Genomic DNA, 17,663 nt, shown 5'->3' on the forward strand with positions numbered 1-17,663 from the left:
CATGGTCACTGATATGAACATAAGCCACGCAACCAAATACCCGCAAGTGTGAGAGATTTATCTTCTTGCCACTCCAAACCTCTTCTGGAATTCCAAAATCTAATAGAACTGATGGCCTGTGATTAATAAGTTAGGTTGTTGTATGCATTGCATCCGCCCAAAATGTCTTAGGTAGACCTGCATGTAACCGCATGCCCCTGGTACGCTCTGTCAAGGTCCTATTCATCCTCTCTGTAATGTCGTTCTGTTGCAGTGTCCCTGGAGTAGTCCTCTCTAACCGAATGTCATTCGTAGCACAGAACCTCTTGAACTCCTCCAGCTCGTATTCCCCACCATTGTCTGATCTCAGACACTTCACCTTCAGATCTGTCTCATTCTCCACCATGGCCTTTCACTTCTTGAAGATTCCAAACACCTCTGACTTGTGCTTCATGAAGTAGATCCACACCTTTCTTGAGTAATCGTCGATGAAGGTGACATAATATCTTGAACCGCCAAAAGAAGATACACTGGCTGGACGTCATACATCTGTATGAATCAACTCTAGCTTCTGAGCCTTAGGTGGCCTTCAACCCTTCTGAAAACTAACCCTCTTCTGCTTCCCAAAGATGTAGTCTTCACAAACCCCGACTTCCACGACGTCGATCCCGGTTAGCTTTCCTTGTGAATAAAAAATCTTCATCCTATTTTTGCTCATGTGCCCTAGCCTGTTGTGCCACAGATCTGTACTCTCTTTGTCAGCTGCAATTGCGAGGGTGTCACTCGCATGTAAGGTGAGGTAGAGAGTTCCTAGTTTGTTGCCTCGAGTAACTATCATCGTACAGTTAGAGATCCTCCACGAATCCCCAGTGAATGTCGAAACATAGCCTTATGCTCCAAGCTGTCCCACTGAAACACGATCCCTCTTTAGCTTCGGCACGTGTCTTACATTCTTCAAAGTCCACTTAGAGCCCTTCATCTGAATCTGCACTTCACCCTTTCCAATAATATTACAGGGCTCATTATTTCCTAGATATACTTTTCCAAAGTCCCCTGCTACATAATTCTGAAATAGCTTCCTGTTAGCAATAGTGTGAAAAGAGGCTCCTGAATCGATGACCCAAGAATCCGAACCGCTATCCATTATAATAAGAATCAATGCATCCTGCACAATATGAGCCTCTTGCTCACCCGCATTCTTCTTTAGACTTTTGCAGACTGAAGACATATGGCCCTCCTGGCCGCAGTTCTAACACTTTCCTTTGATAGGCCTAACCTTTGAGTTCGACCTCTTCTTTACTGATTTTGACCGATTCTTGTTCTGGTTTTCTTTCTTCTGGCTTCTGCCTCTCTGCTCAAAACTTAGAGTTGAACCTGAACCTTCTGATTTGGATGATTTTCTTCTAACCTCCTCGGATAGAATCATGCTAACCACCTCACTCAGCTTCAACTTCTTCTTCCCCGCCGAATTGCTGATTGTCGTCACACAACCTGCCCAACTATCCGGCAACTACGATAGTAATAATAGGGCCTGTACTTCTTCATTAAACGTGATGTCCACGGAGATAAGCTGATCAATAATCGTGTTGAACTCGCTGAGATGTATCGTGAAGGACCGTCCTTCTGCCATCTTGAGGTTGAAAAGAATTTTGACTAGATGCACATTGTTTGCTGTTGACGGTTGCTCGTACATCTTCACGAGCGCTTCCATAAGCCCCACCGTCGTCTTCTCTTTCAGAATATTGTGGGCTACTGATTTCACGAGTGACAACCGGATTTGCCCTAGAGCCTTCTTATCCAGTATCTCCCAATCACCATCTGACTCCTCCTTCTTCTTTCCCTTTTCCTTGCCCATCAACGGACGTATCCAGTATCTCCCAATCACCATCTGACTCCTCCTTCTTCTTTCCCTTTTCCTTGCCCATCAACGGACGATACAAGTCCTTCCCAATCACCATCTGACTCCTCCTTCTTCTTTCCCTTTTCCTTGCCCATCAACGGACGATACAAGTCCTTTTGGTACAGATAGTCCTCCATCTGCGACTTCCAGTAGGCGAAGTCTGAACTGTCACACTTCTCGATCTTTGATTTGTTTTCCTCTGCCATGGCTTTCACACAAATTACTGAACGAATCTCTGATACCAGTTGTTAGGGATTCGAAACAATCAATCGAACCCTTACCCTTCTGGACTTTGTGTTGAAAGTAGAAAAGTAGGAATAATACCACAAATAAAGATCTAACATTACAAAAAATAGTAAAGGAGACGAACACACAGATTTAACGAGGTTCGGCAACATGCCTACGTCCTCAGGAGCCACACCACACAATCTCTTTATTAATTGAAGAAGAATTACAAGCTCTAAAACTAGGGTTTAATCTCTCTGAGATTCTCTCTCTTTCTGCAGTCAAAAAGATCTCTTTTTTCGTGTTGTTACAACCCTAAAACGTTTAAGGTATATATAGAGTCCTGGAGAAAACAGAATCCAAAACAGTTTAGGAAACTGTTTGACTGTGTCGCGGTCGACTGCGGCAGTCGACCGTGCCAAATGACAGAAACTCCCAGATTTCCAGAGAGTTAAGCGGTCAACCGCTGCAGTCGACCGAACCAAAAACCCGAGACCAAAAATCCTACAAGGTTGGTGTGGTCGACCGTCGCAGTCGACCGCCTTCACTTCAGCTCCTCCCAACTCTTGTGCACGTTCGTGGTTGACCGCCGCGGTCGACCGTGGATCTATTTACTTGTTTTCTCGTCGTTTTGATTCCAGCTCTTGTCTTGACTTTGGGTCTATACCTTAGACTAACAATAATCGTGTTCAATAGACCTCCACCGCCCATTCCCCATCACTTACTCAATCCAAATATAGCACCGGTTACTAATAATTGAGCGTTGCATATAACAGAGGTAGCACTTTTTTGCCCACCATTTGTTAGTTAGGGGCTGTTTGGTTGTATGTTTTTACCATGTAAAATGATGGAAAGTGTAAAAAAATGGGTCTCAATGTCAGTTTTCCTCACTTTACATTGTTTGTTTAAATTCTCTTTTACATGAAAAGCTTACACATTTTGATGAGGTGTCACCGAAAGCAAAATCACCAAAATTAGGAGTGATTTTGTTAGAAAGCTGACACAATGTCATAAATGTGTCCAAAAAATAATAAAAAAAGTCAAAACCTTGTAGAAAGTAGTGAGGTGGATAACCACTTTCCATTTTGTGTCATAAATACTCTAGTTTACATTGTACTATCCAAACAATGTAATACTATTATTTTAGGATTCACAAAGATTCCTAACCAAACAATGTAAACACTCGAATGGAAAGTGGTGAGGTGGATAATCACTTTGTATTGTGTCATAAATACTCTAGTTTCCTAAAGGTATCCAAACAGCCCCTTAGAAGAATAATTTTTTTTTGACATGAAACCATAAGACTAACTATGGTATAAATTGACACACGTCATTTTTTTGGGACTGCATATTCGATGAATGCTTATCATAAAGATTGGATCTTATGTCGCCTAGTTGGTTGCTTGATTTTGGATCCAAAATTAACATATGGGATACCGAGTCCGGTGTAGAGATCTTTTACATTCTTGATTGTAAATATTCTCTTCAACTCATCAATTAAAACTTTTCACTTAGTGGACCCTATGAATGCTATGAATTATCTAAGTAATATAAAAAATACTTTTAATTGTGTGACCCACTAGGACAAGCTAATAACAGGGCATGTTTGGCAATCAATTGCAAAACGAGACCAACTTTGTATTTTCTCTTAACTATGTCAGGATTAAAATGATTGGTGGTTGGGGGGGCGGGGTCCAACTCTAGCCTGGTTTAAGGGCCTAAAAATAAACTGAAAAAACTAGGTTAAGGTTGGCCCGGTTTTTTTCCCAAATAGAAAATATCCAAAAACTAGACCACGATTAGACCTGACCTAGTTTTATGGGTTTGCCAAACAAGCCTTAAATAGTTCACCTAACTAATTGTAGTAGGCATTCTCTACAATCAAAATGGTAAAGAAGCCGGAGCCTGAAGTTGGCGTGGGTGATTAGGTAGTGATTGTAGGTGAGAATCTTGGTTGGGCCAGACACGCTTTTAAGGTTGTTTTTGGGCTGTTAAAAGTTGGTTGGATAATGCCCGGATAATCGGAGATGTGCATCCTGTAGAGCTTTTAGAATTTCAGCGGTGGGCAATTCAAATTCTGGTCGATTTTTTTTCATTGAGGCCACCAGGGATGGAGAATGTGGAAACTCATTTTACCTGGTGATCTTGGATGGTAAATATTATAACAATTCCCGTAAGAAGAATGGTTCATTTTTCCAATTTTTCATAGGAAAGAGTATCGAAATACACCTCTCGAGAGAATCCTTCTGACATTGACATAGACAGAGAGCACAAGAAAGATACTGGCCACAACAAGCACCAGGATCTTTAAACGGTGCATATCAACATTACAAGTCCAATATCAGACACCTATTAGCCACCCAAAAGCACCCAGTTACCCACTTTGCGTACATGTTTCAGCTCCTAAAACTCTAGCGACACAATATATTACATAAAATCACATAACTACACAAGGCAAAAGACCTTTCCTAGTGCCGATAAGTTAACGCACAAAGGCAGTTGAGTTTCTTTCTCGTTCTCTTAACCATGTCGTCGATGTTAACTGCATAAGCTCTTAAGTCTCTTGGCCGCTTGCACGAATCCCACAATTACTTGCCGCTCATCCAATTGCTGTAGAAAAATCAGAAATCAAACTTGGAAATTTTCAAAGGAAACTTACCCCAAAGTTCTTTGGAATGACGTAAGATAGGAGATAGGAGTTTTAATACGAACAGTTTTACCCCTTCGTATGATTTTTCCATTAAACAATGTCACATAAGTATCATGTTAGATATATAACTAACCACCCGGAAAAAAAACTCTTTTGTTATCTCCCCACAAATCTGTGGGTACTTTTGGCACCAACTGAATCACACTATACCCCAGCATACCATGGAAAAATTAGGTGCGGAAATTTTAGTTTTAGAACTCTAGGAGATTTTTATGTTATTCCTACAAAGTTCAAGGGAATTTCTATATTTTTTTCCCCTCAATTTTCAATGAGAAGTCCAAAGAAGTCGGTAAGGGGAGTTAGTTGCTCCTTGTTCATATACCTGAGACATGAAATGCCTCTGGACTACATCAATTAACTGCTCCTTGGAGGGGTTAGGACCCGCATCCACCTGCTCCATGAAAACCAAAGGAAATGAATTATAAGGTTAAAATCAAGATGTTGCTGGCTCATCCTTTCAACTTTTCTTTTCTTTTTTTTCTTTTTTTTTGGTGGGGGGGGGGGGGGGGGAGGAAAAAAAGTGATTACTATTAAGGTGAAAGTTGGGTAGTTTAGGTGTGTTAAAGGCATAGCCAAGCCAAGACAGATAATGCTACTTTCCAGATCCAGTGTTAGAACTGGATGGGTCAGGTTGATAGTGGGCTGTGGGTCGGTTTGGATCGGTTTAGGGTACTTATAGTCAGATTAAGCAACAGAACATTTTGCATAAGAATGGCCATTTTAGAATATCAACTATCCCAATTCGGTTTAGTACAAAGTGATTACTATTAAGGTGAAAGTTGGGTAGTTTAGGTGTGTTAAAGGCATAGCCAAGCCAAGACAGATAATGCTACTTTCCAGATCCAGTGTTAGAACTGGATGGGTCAGGTTGATAGTGGGCTGTGGGTCGGTTTGGATCGGTTTAGGGTACTTATAGTCAGATTAAGCAACAGAACATTTTGCATAAGAATGGCCATTTTAGAATATCAACTATCCCAATTCGGTGGATTATTTTATTAGTTGATTTCAATGAGGAAGAGAAATAAAGACACAAAAGGCATAAAAAGGTACTGATAGGGATGCTACAGAATATAGGAGATACTATAGTTTATATACATATAAAAGAAGACAGTCATACAAAGTGGTCATACCTTAGTCTCCTGAGAAGATGAAACAGAGTCTTTAGATTGTGAGTCGCAGGATTGAGACCGGCTCCAGGATTTGTGACTGGACAATCTATGTGGCCTACTTCTCGGTCGATGTGGCTTCTGAGATTGTGTTTCATCAGAGGCTGTGAAAAAGTAAATAGATAAAGAAAAAAGTAAATAGATAAAGAAGCTTAAAAGGCCTAGAATATAGAGTTAAGAGAGATTTTGAATAATCAAAAGGTAATGAATGAAGAAAGATAACAGAAAGAGCAGATAGATTGAAACATAAGAAAAAGTGGGATTCAATTCAAAAGAAATTCCATAACTGCATGATAGCCTGGGAAAGTATGGCTTTGCAGCATTCACATTCTTGGTATAAAGCAGTAAAAGCCTACAAGTCAAAAGAGAACCTTTTCCACATTCCCTTTCACGACCAAAATTTTTTATAATTGGTTTACCAGAACAAATATATCCAAGTAGTTAATTTATCTCTGCACAATATATAGAATGTTAATCTCCAAAGTAATTATAAGATTATTTTTGCAGAACTGGCAATTAACGCTCATCCTAGTTTTATCATGCTTCTGAATCCATTCCATAGATGTTGACTTCACATCATACAAGAATCAACAACTATCTTTTATCACCATAACAAATATTAAAAAAACTCCCTTTAAGCCTTATTAAACATGAAAAACACTGAAGAAGCATGTCAGAACAAAAAATTACGTAGTATGGGATACAAAATCATTCACCATATGAGAAAGTACTTACTTAAAAAAATAGAAAAATGAGAAAAAAGACCTAACTAGTATCAGTCGAAGTCGTAAAGAAGATTATATACACAGAATGAGTGCTAGTTCCAGTGGAGGCTACCTCAACAGTAAAACTGATGGGTACTGAAAGTCTCACAAAAGTATCTCCGCAGCTGCATACATCTCTGTTGCTTTAGCTACCCGATCATAATTACTTAACAGGTGCCCATTTACAACTCAAGATAACAACAACAACAACACTAGTAATAACAAAAGGATTTTGTGAAGAGTACTAACCCATATCAGAAACATTCCACTGCATAGTTTCACACACAAAATCATTGTCTTCCTCATTACCAGTTGGAGCTTCAATTACACTAAGGGCATTCCTCTGTAATTTAACTTCTATGCCATTTGTCAGAACCTGCAATTTTATTAGTCAGGATATTAAAAAACTTCTAGAAACTAATGCAATTTATCATCAAAATTTACAAAAATAAATTAATTAAATTACAGAATGAAAACAATAAAACCGATATAATGAGGGCTAAAACAACATGATTGACATTGAATATATTAAAACCCAGTATATATTTAAGCCAAATAATGTCAGATCAAAATCATATTATACTCCTTTTAAAAGCACGAGTTCAGAAAAAACTTTTCATGGTCAATATTACCATTCACTATTTTGGATATTTCATTTAAATCTTAGTCTATTATAATTTTAATCATATCTTATCTAACTCCCGTAAACTATCTATAGCTCAACAAATTAAAAAAATTTATTTTAAATATTTTATTTAAATCTTAGCTCAACAATTTAAAAAAATTTATTTTAAATATTTTATTTAAATCTTAATCTATCCAGATGCTAATTATATCTTATATTAACTACATATTAACTACCTATAACTCAACAATTTAGAAAAATAAGATTAAGAAATTATACGTGGATAACATATACATGAAGTATTGCAAAAAACCCAAAGTTTAAATTATAAAAAATCACCATAAAATTTAGAGATTTTAAAACTTAGCAACAACATAGATGGATTCCAAGAATAACCATTAAGCACTTATAAATTTAAAATTTGTAAAAAATAACCTCAAAGTTATAAAAATTACAAAAACTCCCTCAAAAGTAAAAAAAATACAAAAAAATCTTAAAATTTTAAAGCTTATAACCGGTACACATCAAATTTAAAAATTATCAGTAGATCATTGAAATTTTAAATTTTTTAAAAAGCAACCCAAAATTTTAGTAATTGTAAAAATACCTTTAAATTTTTACAGTTATAAGAAACATTCTAAAATTTAAAAACTTATCACCAACACATAAAACATGAATTATGAGCTCCCAACTTATAATTTAATTTTTTTATAAAATGCTATCAAAGTTTAAAAATTACAAAACACACCCTCAAAAGTTCAAAATCACAAAAGGCTAAAATTTGGCAAAGAAAAGAGGAACTGTTTGATATTATAACATTAAGATATATACATTTAATTTTCAATTTAAAATTTATCATCTCTTTTTAACATCTAAAAGTAGCCTAAGTTGATGCTGGTAAAAAATAGCAATTACCGTAGATTAAAATTATCCAGTTAAGGAATAAGAATTTAAAAATATATGTTAGATAAAAATTAACATTACTGTATAAATTCAAGAAACTACAAGTAATTTTACTAATAACATTCATTGATAGAAGATAAATTAATAAAAGACTTTAATATAATATGTTAGCATTAATTAATTATAGTATATAAACATTTATATCTAATGTTGATAATATTTATAGGTAAAAAATAGAAGGAGTTATGTATGGAGAAACTATCAGAAAATTCAGAGATATCTTTTAAAAAAACTAAGTTGATTTCATTTCAAATGGAGAAGTGAAGTAAATAAACTCAAAATTCAGAAACATTCATGAATCACTTAAACTGACATTGATAAAAGACATATCTGACAAAGAAGCACTGAACGTGTTTCCCTTGAAGAACATATTGAACAATTTTGTCCTAATTAAAAAAGTATTCTTCATTAAAGATACAAGAAAAATTAGTAAGTATATATAAATTTCATACTTTATTCTTGAAATACTAAAGAAATCATAAAATTATATATATATAATCTTGCAATAGAACTAAAGTGAGGCCATTGATCTACTATATTACGAGATATAATAAGCTAGATAAGATGAGAAAAATCACTAAAATTGACAAAAGTATGAACATAATACTTGGTTATCATAGCGTAAGTAAAAAATTAAAATTAAAATTGATATTTTTCTTTTTTTATATAGTGGCGCAACCTTATTTAGGGATATGACTACCAACGAAGCATCAATTTTTAAGGACACGATCAAAGATAAGCATGTAATAATACTGTCAGATTTTAAGATATTTAAATATGAAGGTAACATATTTTACAATTAAAATTCTTATTAAAAGCTACTAAACATAAAATTTACCTTATATCTGTCTCAAATTTGTAGGAAAGATATGTATGTCATCTTAAATTATGTTAATAATATATATCAATCCAAAGATGCAAATTATTGAAGAAAAAAGAGAATGATAGTAAACCAAGCATACATCTATATATCATGATAAAGAAAAAAATATTACACTTTAAAGCTAATATACAGCGTTCATTCAGAACAAGCTGCTAAAACAAAATTATCTCTATCAAGGTTATTTATAAATACAACACAAATTTAAATTATTGAATATTTTATAGTATAGCTTAATTGTTTGAGAAAGATCAGGAATCTTTAGAAGGGATTTTCATGCACTTTTTTAATATTTTTATATGGTTATGTTGATGCTTTTATCATATAAAAGTGTACTAGAGTTAGTATAAATCTTTATTTATGATTTTTCTGAAGTCTATCAATGATTGGCAACAAAATTTATATTCTTTTTAGTTGCATTCTAGCCCACTTTTAATTAATCATCTCGGCTGATTGGCTTTAATTATTCATCATTCTTTTATAACGTTATTTCTTCAAGTGTTTTTCACTTTTATAACATCATACATTCTCAAGTCAAGCTTGGTTTCATGTCGATCCAAATAACATGCAAATTCAAATTAGCTTTAAATTACATTTATTTTTGTCAATTCAATTATTAACGTGAAATTTTTAAATCTGGTGTAGCTCATGTGAATGGATGCTTTTTGAAGTGGGAGGTAGGCCAGACCCACGTGAGCGCTCAGAAGCAAATGAGAGGTTCCGTGTGAACGCAAGTGGGGACCAGGAGCTGGACGCGTTTTGTTTCTTCTCTCGTTGCGGACATCAAGGCAAGGCCCACCCGAAAGTTAAGTACAGAGCATTATAAAAACCCTTCTAGGGTTTTGTGAAGGATTGTGCTAGGAGGGTGTGCGGCTGCAGAGGCGAAAAAAACAAGACAGGAGATTTTATTTCTTTGTTGGCGGCTGCGAAGAAAAATAGGAGCAGGAGGTTTTTCGTTGGCAGCAGCAAATTGGCGGCGGGTGCAGTTGTTCTTTGTTTGTGCATCCCTTTTTTGAGAGAGAATTTGTAAGAGGGATTTGAGAGTTTGTTTGAGAGGGTTTAGATTGTGAGATTGTAAACCCTAGTTGTATCTCTCCCTCTAATAGTAGATCTCCCCCTCCTTGCCCCGTGGACGTAGGCTATTTGCCGAACCACGTAAAAGTTGTGTTCTTGCTGTGATTTGTAATAGCTTGTAGGATCCCTCGACAGGTCAGTCCTAGAACTGATGAGAGGAAGAGCCGATATCTCACTTGGTTGAGATATCCGCTTCAGATTCTTGTCTCCTTGGTGAGACGGGAATTCTTATCGATCTAATCTCTCTTGTTGTGCTGCCGAAGTGCTGCCGAAATTTCCGCTGCGCACAACAAGTGGTATCAGAGCTCCGGGTTGGACTTGGGAGCTTGTTCGAAGGATTCGCTGAAGGATTCCTATTTGAAGATTAGATCGACAACATGGGTGAAACAAGCACATCGGGATCGTCTCTTACGAAGACGATACATAGTTTGAGCATCAATAACATGAAGATTGATGTTCCGAAGTTCGACGGCAAGATTAATTTCGGTTTGTGGAGGTGTCAGGTTATGGACGCCTTGGACGCTCAGAATTTGGAGGAGACTCTTGAGTTACAAGAAAAACCTGCCAATATGGAAGCTAAGGTTTGGAAGAAGATGAATAGTAGGACGTGTGGAGTTATTCGGTCATGCTTGACGCCGGATCTTATTTATGACGTGATGAACGAGACGTCGACGAAGAAGATGTGGGAAACGCTCAATGAAAAGTATCTTACTAAGAGCATTGAGAATCGGCTTCACTTGAAGAAGATGTTTTACCAGTTCAAGATGAAGAGGGGGGGTTTCCATTAGGGAGCATGTTAACAACTTCACAAAGCTACTTTCAGACATGGCAAATGTGGATATCATGGTTGAGGATGAAGACAAGGCGATGCTACTTTTGTGTTCGTTGCCCGAGGATGATTATGGTACTTTTGTCCTAACTATGATTAATGGAAGAACTACTGTTAGTTACAAGAAGGTGACCTCAGCGTTGGTGAATTATGAGTTGAGGAAGAGTGTTGATGAGTCCTCCGAGAAGGCATCGGGAGATGCATTAGTAGTTCATGGCCGTGGTTCAAACCGAAGCAGGAGGTCGCAGTCTAGAGGTGCACATCATGGGATTAGGAATCAGTGTGCCTTTTGTAAAGAGGATGGACATTGGAAAGCTGAATGCCCAAAGTTAGATCGAGCCGAGAAGAATAAGGGGAAAGCTGTACAAGCTCCAGAGGTGAATGTTGTCAAGACTAGTGGCAACAATTCAGATTCGGATTCTTTGGGCTATTCGTTGTCTGTACTACCGTCAGTTTGTGTTGCCAACTCTACAGAGTGGATGTTGGATTCAGGTGCTTCATACCACGTTTGCCCTAGGAGGGATTGGTTCTCTAGCTTTCAGAAGTTGGAAAGAAAGGATGTTGTGCTCATGGGTAATGGACATGCATGCTCTATTGGTGGTATTGGTACCGTTCGGATTAAGATGAGTGACGGGATGGTGCGGGAGTTGAAAGAAATGAGGTTCGTTCCGCAGTTGTCGAAGAACATCATTTCACTAGGAGCTTTGGTGGCATCTGGCTATAAAGTGACATTGATGGATGCACGTTTGAAGGTCACATCGGGGTCCATGATTGTGATGAAGGGCGTCAGAAGGAGCAATTTGTATTATTTGCTCGGAAGCACGGCGATTGATAGCGAGATGACGACTTTATCAGATTCGGCTAGACTGTGGCGTTGTTTGATGCTGGGTTATTTGATTGGTAATGCCGTGCATAGGTTATTGAGGAGTGCTTTGACCTGCAGTTTGAAGTTCTGTGAACCTATTGGTGTGAGCGAGAAGACCGAGATGGAGTTTGGCACTTCTATCCATCATTCGAGGGGTTTTTTGAGGGGTGTTCATTCAAGCATTCGGGGGCCTTCCAAGAGAGCATCATTGGGAGGTAATAGGTATGTTGTTTCCGCAGTTGGGGATTGCTCTAGGCATTGGTGGGTTGCAACCAAGTTCTGTTGGTGTGAAGTCCTAGAAGCCCGTAACAAATTGAGGAAGTGTATTGGCAGAAAGGTGAAGGTACTTCAGTCTGATGTTAGAGGGAGGTACAAGAGGGGTGTGAAGTCCTAGAAGCCCGTAACAAATTGAGGAAGTGTATTGGCAGAAAGGTGAAGGTACTTCAGTCTGATGTTAGAGGGAGGTACAAGAAAGGTACTTCAGTCTGATGTTAGAGGGAGGTACAAGAGGGACCTATATCTGCATTTGTGCCGAGCTCACAGCAATAGGAGACACTTCATTGGTGTGGAAACTTTAAGACGACGTGATGAGATGGCAGATTTGGGGAGTTGTTCCTTTCTGGAGGAGGATCGGTGTTTGATGTTGAGCATTGGCATTGGTGTGCAGGCTACGACATGTTTGGATCATCTTATGTATAGGTTGCCGACTGCTGCATGTAGAGATTTTGGATCTGGTGGAGCTGCTTCAGATTTTGGGTTGCGTCGGATGTTTGGCTACCCAGCACTTGGTCACATCGTGGATGTGAGATTTGATCCGATAGCACATTTGGGATTTAGAGGCGTGTTTGAAGCAGGTATGTCACGTTTGACTCTCGGCAGGTGGAGAGTGATGATCAGATCTTTGGGACATCACAGCGGATGGAAAGTGATGCTACTCCACGTTGGGTGAAGACTCCAGATCATACTGCATCATTTGGGATTCCAGCTGATGTGACACAGATTGGGAATCATGTTGTTTTGGATGCAGATGATAGGTTGATTGATTCGAGTGCAGCTGATAGATGTAGTCTAGACATGACCGTTGGTTCATCTCAGGTGGAGGTGTTTGGATTGTTTCAGTTTAGGGCCATTGGAGGTGCTATCAGCCGCAGACTTGATCGTGATGTTGGAGAAAGGTTGCAAACTCTTCTATTGGATTGAGGTTGTTAGTGGCCATTGGGTGAACTACGTTCGGCTTGATTCCTTGGGCAAGAGGATACGTAGGCAGTCTTTCAGATGCAGCCGGTTTGGATTAGTTGATTTTGATGGGGGAGATTGTTTGGACTCTCGTTCGGGTTCTCGACTTGTTGTGGATGGAATCCGTTGTTATGAGTCCGTTATCATGACGTACTGGATGCAACAAGTAGGACATTTGTTTTGGTTGGTGTCGGCTCAGTTTTGGGAAAACTTCACCGAGGTGGAGAATTGTGAATGGATGCTTTTTGAAGTGGGAGGTGGGCCAGACCCACGTGAGCGCTCAGAAGCAAATGAGAGGTTCCGTGTGAACGCAGGTGGGGACCAGGAGCTGGACGTGTTTTGTTTCTTCTCTCGTTGCGGACATCAAGGCAAGGCCCACCCAAAAGTTAAGTACAGAGCATTATAAAAACCCTTCTAGGGTTTTGTGAAGGATTGTGCTAGGAGGGTGTGCAGCTGCAGAGGCGAAAAAAACAAGGCAGGAGATTTTATTTCTTTGTTGGCGGCTGCGAAGAAAAATAGGAGCAGGAGGTTTTTCGTTGGCAGCAGCAAATTGGCAGCGGGTGCAGTTGTTCTTTGTTTGTGCATCCCTTTTTTGAGAGAGAATTTGTAAGAGGGATTTGAGAGTTTGTTTGAGAGGGTTTAGATTGTGAGATTGTAAACCCTAGTTGTATCTCTCCCTCTAATAGTAGATCTCCCCCTCCTTGCCCCGTGGACGTAGCCTATTTGTCGAACCACGTAAAAGTTGTGTTCTTGTCGTGATTTGTAATAGCTTGTAGGATCCATCGACAGGTCAGTCCTAGAACTGATGAGAGGAAGAGCCGATATCTCACTTAGTTGAGATATCCGCTTCAGATTCTTGTTTCCTTGGTGAGACGGGAATTCTTATCGATCTAATCTCTCTTGTTGTGCTGTCGAAGTGCTGCCAAAATTTCCACTGCGCACAACAGCTCATTCAAACAAACATTAAAGAAAATAGGTAATCATAATACTAAAGTTTAAAGGCATAAATGAGCAAAAACAATCAAAGTGGAATTGATGAACAAATTTAGTAAAAAAATAAATCAAAAATACTTAATCATAATATTTAATCACGTGCAATGCACGTGCATAAAACCTAGTAAAATAAAACATTAAAGAAACTGTTTTAATTAACTGTGAGTCTTGAGATCACATCACCCTTACTTGTTATTAGTTTTAAGAAATATTTATTGGTGGTAGCTTCTTTGAAACACTCGGCAAGTCAATTGGAAGGGGAAAAAACAAAAAATGACAGAAGAAAGGAAAGGATAGTATTAAAAGAGAAGAATAAATTTATGTCAAGAAAAGAAATAATACAAGAACTGCAAGTAAGATCAGATATACGAGGTACATAAACAACCCTCACAATGGGATCAATAAGAGGAATCAAGGAACTAAATTACATTTATAGAAAACGATGCATATTCTGATTCCCTGATTTTACAACTTGAACATAACACATAAAGAATCATTACAGAAGTCCCTACTAAATTAGAAAAAAAATATATCGCAAGACCTGATATCACAAACCAAATCAGGATGTACCACTCATACCAATTACATACGGACAAAAAAAGGTTGATACTACTAATACTGGTAGATAACAACTAATGAAAATCGAAATTTAATAATAATGACAAATACATGAGAAACCCTAATCTTGAAGTATGAGAAGTTAATTTGGTGTGTTAAGAAAAATAAAGAAACTATTGAACATAGTTGTGACTAAAATATCGACTAAAACAAATTATTTCAAGTAATTGATATTTCTAATGTCAAGCTTATTTAAGCTACGAGTACTCCGAAGAACATTACTAATAAAGGCAAACTTTGACCATGAAGAGCCTACAACACAAAAAATAGAATTGTCCCTGCACTTCTCAACAATAAGCTTCCTAGGAACAAAACCTAACGATGTAACAAACTGATTGACAAAGTAAGAAATTCAATTTACCCAACTGCCAATGACACAATGATCAGGCCCCAGGGTAAACTTGATGAATTCAAAAAGCCAAATCGGTTAGCAAATGGGAGAACAAAACATCAAAAGTCAATTTGATGAAAAGTAAACAAGATTCAACTATGCTCATTAAAACCACCAGCGAAAGTTGAAATGTTGATTACATACGAGAAAGCTTGCATGCATTTAACCAAAATAATGAATCATCTTAAATGAAGGTGGAAAAACAAAACCTAAACTTGAAGATAAATTGGCATAGTACAGTGAAAATGATAAAGAAGGCTATGGAGCTGAATAAGAAAATTCAAGATATAGAATCTAGCAGAACTACACTGGAGGAAAAAAACTCCAATAGATCCATCCAATTAAAAGGGGAAAAGCAACCAAAGCAAACTCTAAAATCACCAGGTCCTAATTCAAATTGGATCACATTATCAAGTAAAAGGTCCAAAAGATTATATAAACTAAAATCTGGCCGATTAAAAACATGCATCAACAAGCTAAATTGCAAATGATGGCAGTGAACAGAAGCAAAACCTAAAATTTCATATTAAAAGGGGGAACAGCAGCCAAAGTAAACTCTAAAATCACCAAGACTTAATTGAATTCAAAGTGGATCACATTATCCAATAAAAAAAGGCCAAAAGATTAGATAAAGTACAGTCTGGCGAATTAAAAACTTGCTCACGCAAGAACCCAAATTGCAACTGATCAAATAAAGAGATGAAGCAAACCCTAAATTACAAATAAAAGACCCTTAGCATGCACGAAAAACAATAAATTCAGGTATTTCCAAATAATACATCTAATCCCAGATCATCAAACGGCTGTTGCAATATTAAATTCAGAGTTAAATCAGCAAAATTCAACCAAAACACCGATTTCCAAATATCTAAACTGAAAAGAGCGGAAACCCAATTGTCCAAAATTACAAAACCTCAACTAATAAAATTGTACCAATTATTCAATAAAATGTCCAGAAAGGACATCTAACCAAACCCTAGACAAAAAATTTCAAATGCGCGTCAAAAATATTACATTCCCAATTAACACCCAGAATTAGATTGAAATAGAATTCAACATAGAATTGACTATTAACTAAAATTAAAAATTCCAAAACAAGTAAGAATTACCCATGAAAAATTCAAGCAAAAGAACACCAAATTTCAAGATCCAAATAAAAAAATTAAACAAATCCCATTTCCAGAAACAGTTCAAAACCAAAAACCAAAAAAAATTCACCCACATTATCCAATTAAACCCAACCAAACGCCCCAGATTCCCAACTAAAAATATCAAAATTATACCAGCCAATGCCACCCTCCAAGTCCTACTGCCTTTTTTACAACCCCTTGGAGCCCGACAAGCACTGATTTCGTCCTGTTGTTGCCAGTGACCACCACCTTCGCATTTAAAAAATCCAAAATTAAATCAGCAAATAAACACGGAATCCCATTTCATTAAACAAGTTGTAGAAACATTAAATTCAAATTTCAACCAAAACCCGCAATTCTACTATCTAAACTAAAACAGAGGGAGAACCCTAATGTCTAAAAGCGACAAAACCAAAAATTTAATCCAATTGTACCTTGGTGTGCCTTGGGAGCACCGTGAGCTCCTCCTCGCTGCCGCTCTCGCCGCCGTAGCTTGTCAACACTCCGGCCTCCAGCATTCCTGATTTCTCCTGGGACTCAACTGCAAAATTCCACCACAAAATTTCAACTTTTTTTCCTCCACCTGCAGAAATAGGGAACTTTGGGAGCAGAGCTCGGAGTACAGTGAGAGTGTGGGCGTGTTTTTTGGGCTTTTCTGTTTATAAACCCACATTTTTACATTGATTTATTTGTCCACACATCACTATCAAAATTATTTCTAAACCCAATCATAATTCGGATTATTTGAAAGTCCAGTTTCCATATTTCTTCAGTTTTGTACAAGGTCCTTAGTGAAATAGAACAATTTACACGAAACTATAGCAATTATTATACACAAATATAGAAAATTAGATAAATTGCAAAATAGCAACTGATTAAATACGGATCTGGTTTAGGGATGAGTTTTGGAAATCGATGGTTTAAAAATCAATGAGGTAGACCTTTGGGTTTATAGATAAAAACACGTTGTTTCTTTCTCTCTCGAGATTTTTGTTTGTGTTTAATTTTTTTATGTTTTCTTACGTTTTGCTGCGGCTTCGAATCCCGACAAGTAGGCCTTGACGAATTGAAATGCCACACGTGGCAACGTTGCCTCGGATGCGGGTGGTGGTTACGGAAGCGGGAGGTTCTGGTATAGTGAGTGGACGAAAGTACCCCTGAGAAGGGATAGTAGTGTCCGCCGGCGCTTGGTCTGAAGAGTGTGGGTGCTAAACCGTATCCGTATCCGAGAAAATATCCGTAACCGTATCCATTAGGATATGAATATGGTCACTCAAATCTATAACCAATAGGATATGGTTACGGATATGGTTTT

General features: G+C 37.6%; 1 protein-coding gene across 1 annotated transcript; it reads right to left on the minus strand.

Annotated features, from left to right (window-relative positions):
- LOC109834397 lies at positions 4,279 to 17,037 on the minus strand. Its single transcript, XM_020402406.1, has 5 exons — positions 16,783 to 17,037; positions 16,502 to 16,597; positions 6,994 to 7,120; positions 5,945 to 6,084; positions 4,279 to 4,714 (listed from the first exon to the last, which is right to left on the minus strand). Exons 1-5 carry the CDS (start codon positions 16,864 to 16,866, stop codon positions 4,643 to 4,645), a joined length of 519 nt encoding a protein of 172 aa, XP_020257995.1. The 5' UTR covers positions 16,867 to 17,037; the 3' UTR covers positions 4,279 to 4,642.

This window comes from Asparagus officinalis, chromosome 3 (assembly GCF_001876935.1).
Source record: "Asparagus officinalis chromosome 3, Aspof.V1, whole genome shotgun sequence".
NCBI classification, from domain to species: domain Eukaryota; kingdom Viridiplantae; phylum Streptophyta; class Magnoliopsida; order Asparagales; family Asparagaceae; genus Asparagus; species Asparagus officinalis.

Coding starts and splice junctions, on each gene's coding strand:
- LOC109834397 (XM_020402406.1), bottom strand. CDS start 16,866: ATGCTGGAGGCCGGAGTGTTGACAAGCTACGGCGGCGAGAGCGGCAGC. Junction 7,121..16,501: donor TTGGAGGGTGGCATTGGCTG/GTATAATTTTGA, acceptor ATAAAATTGCAG/GTTCTGACAAATGGCATAGA. Junction 4,715..5,944: donor CATCTTCTCAGGAGACTAAG/GTATGACCACTT, acceptor ATTTTTCTACAG/CAATTGGATGAGCGGCAAGT.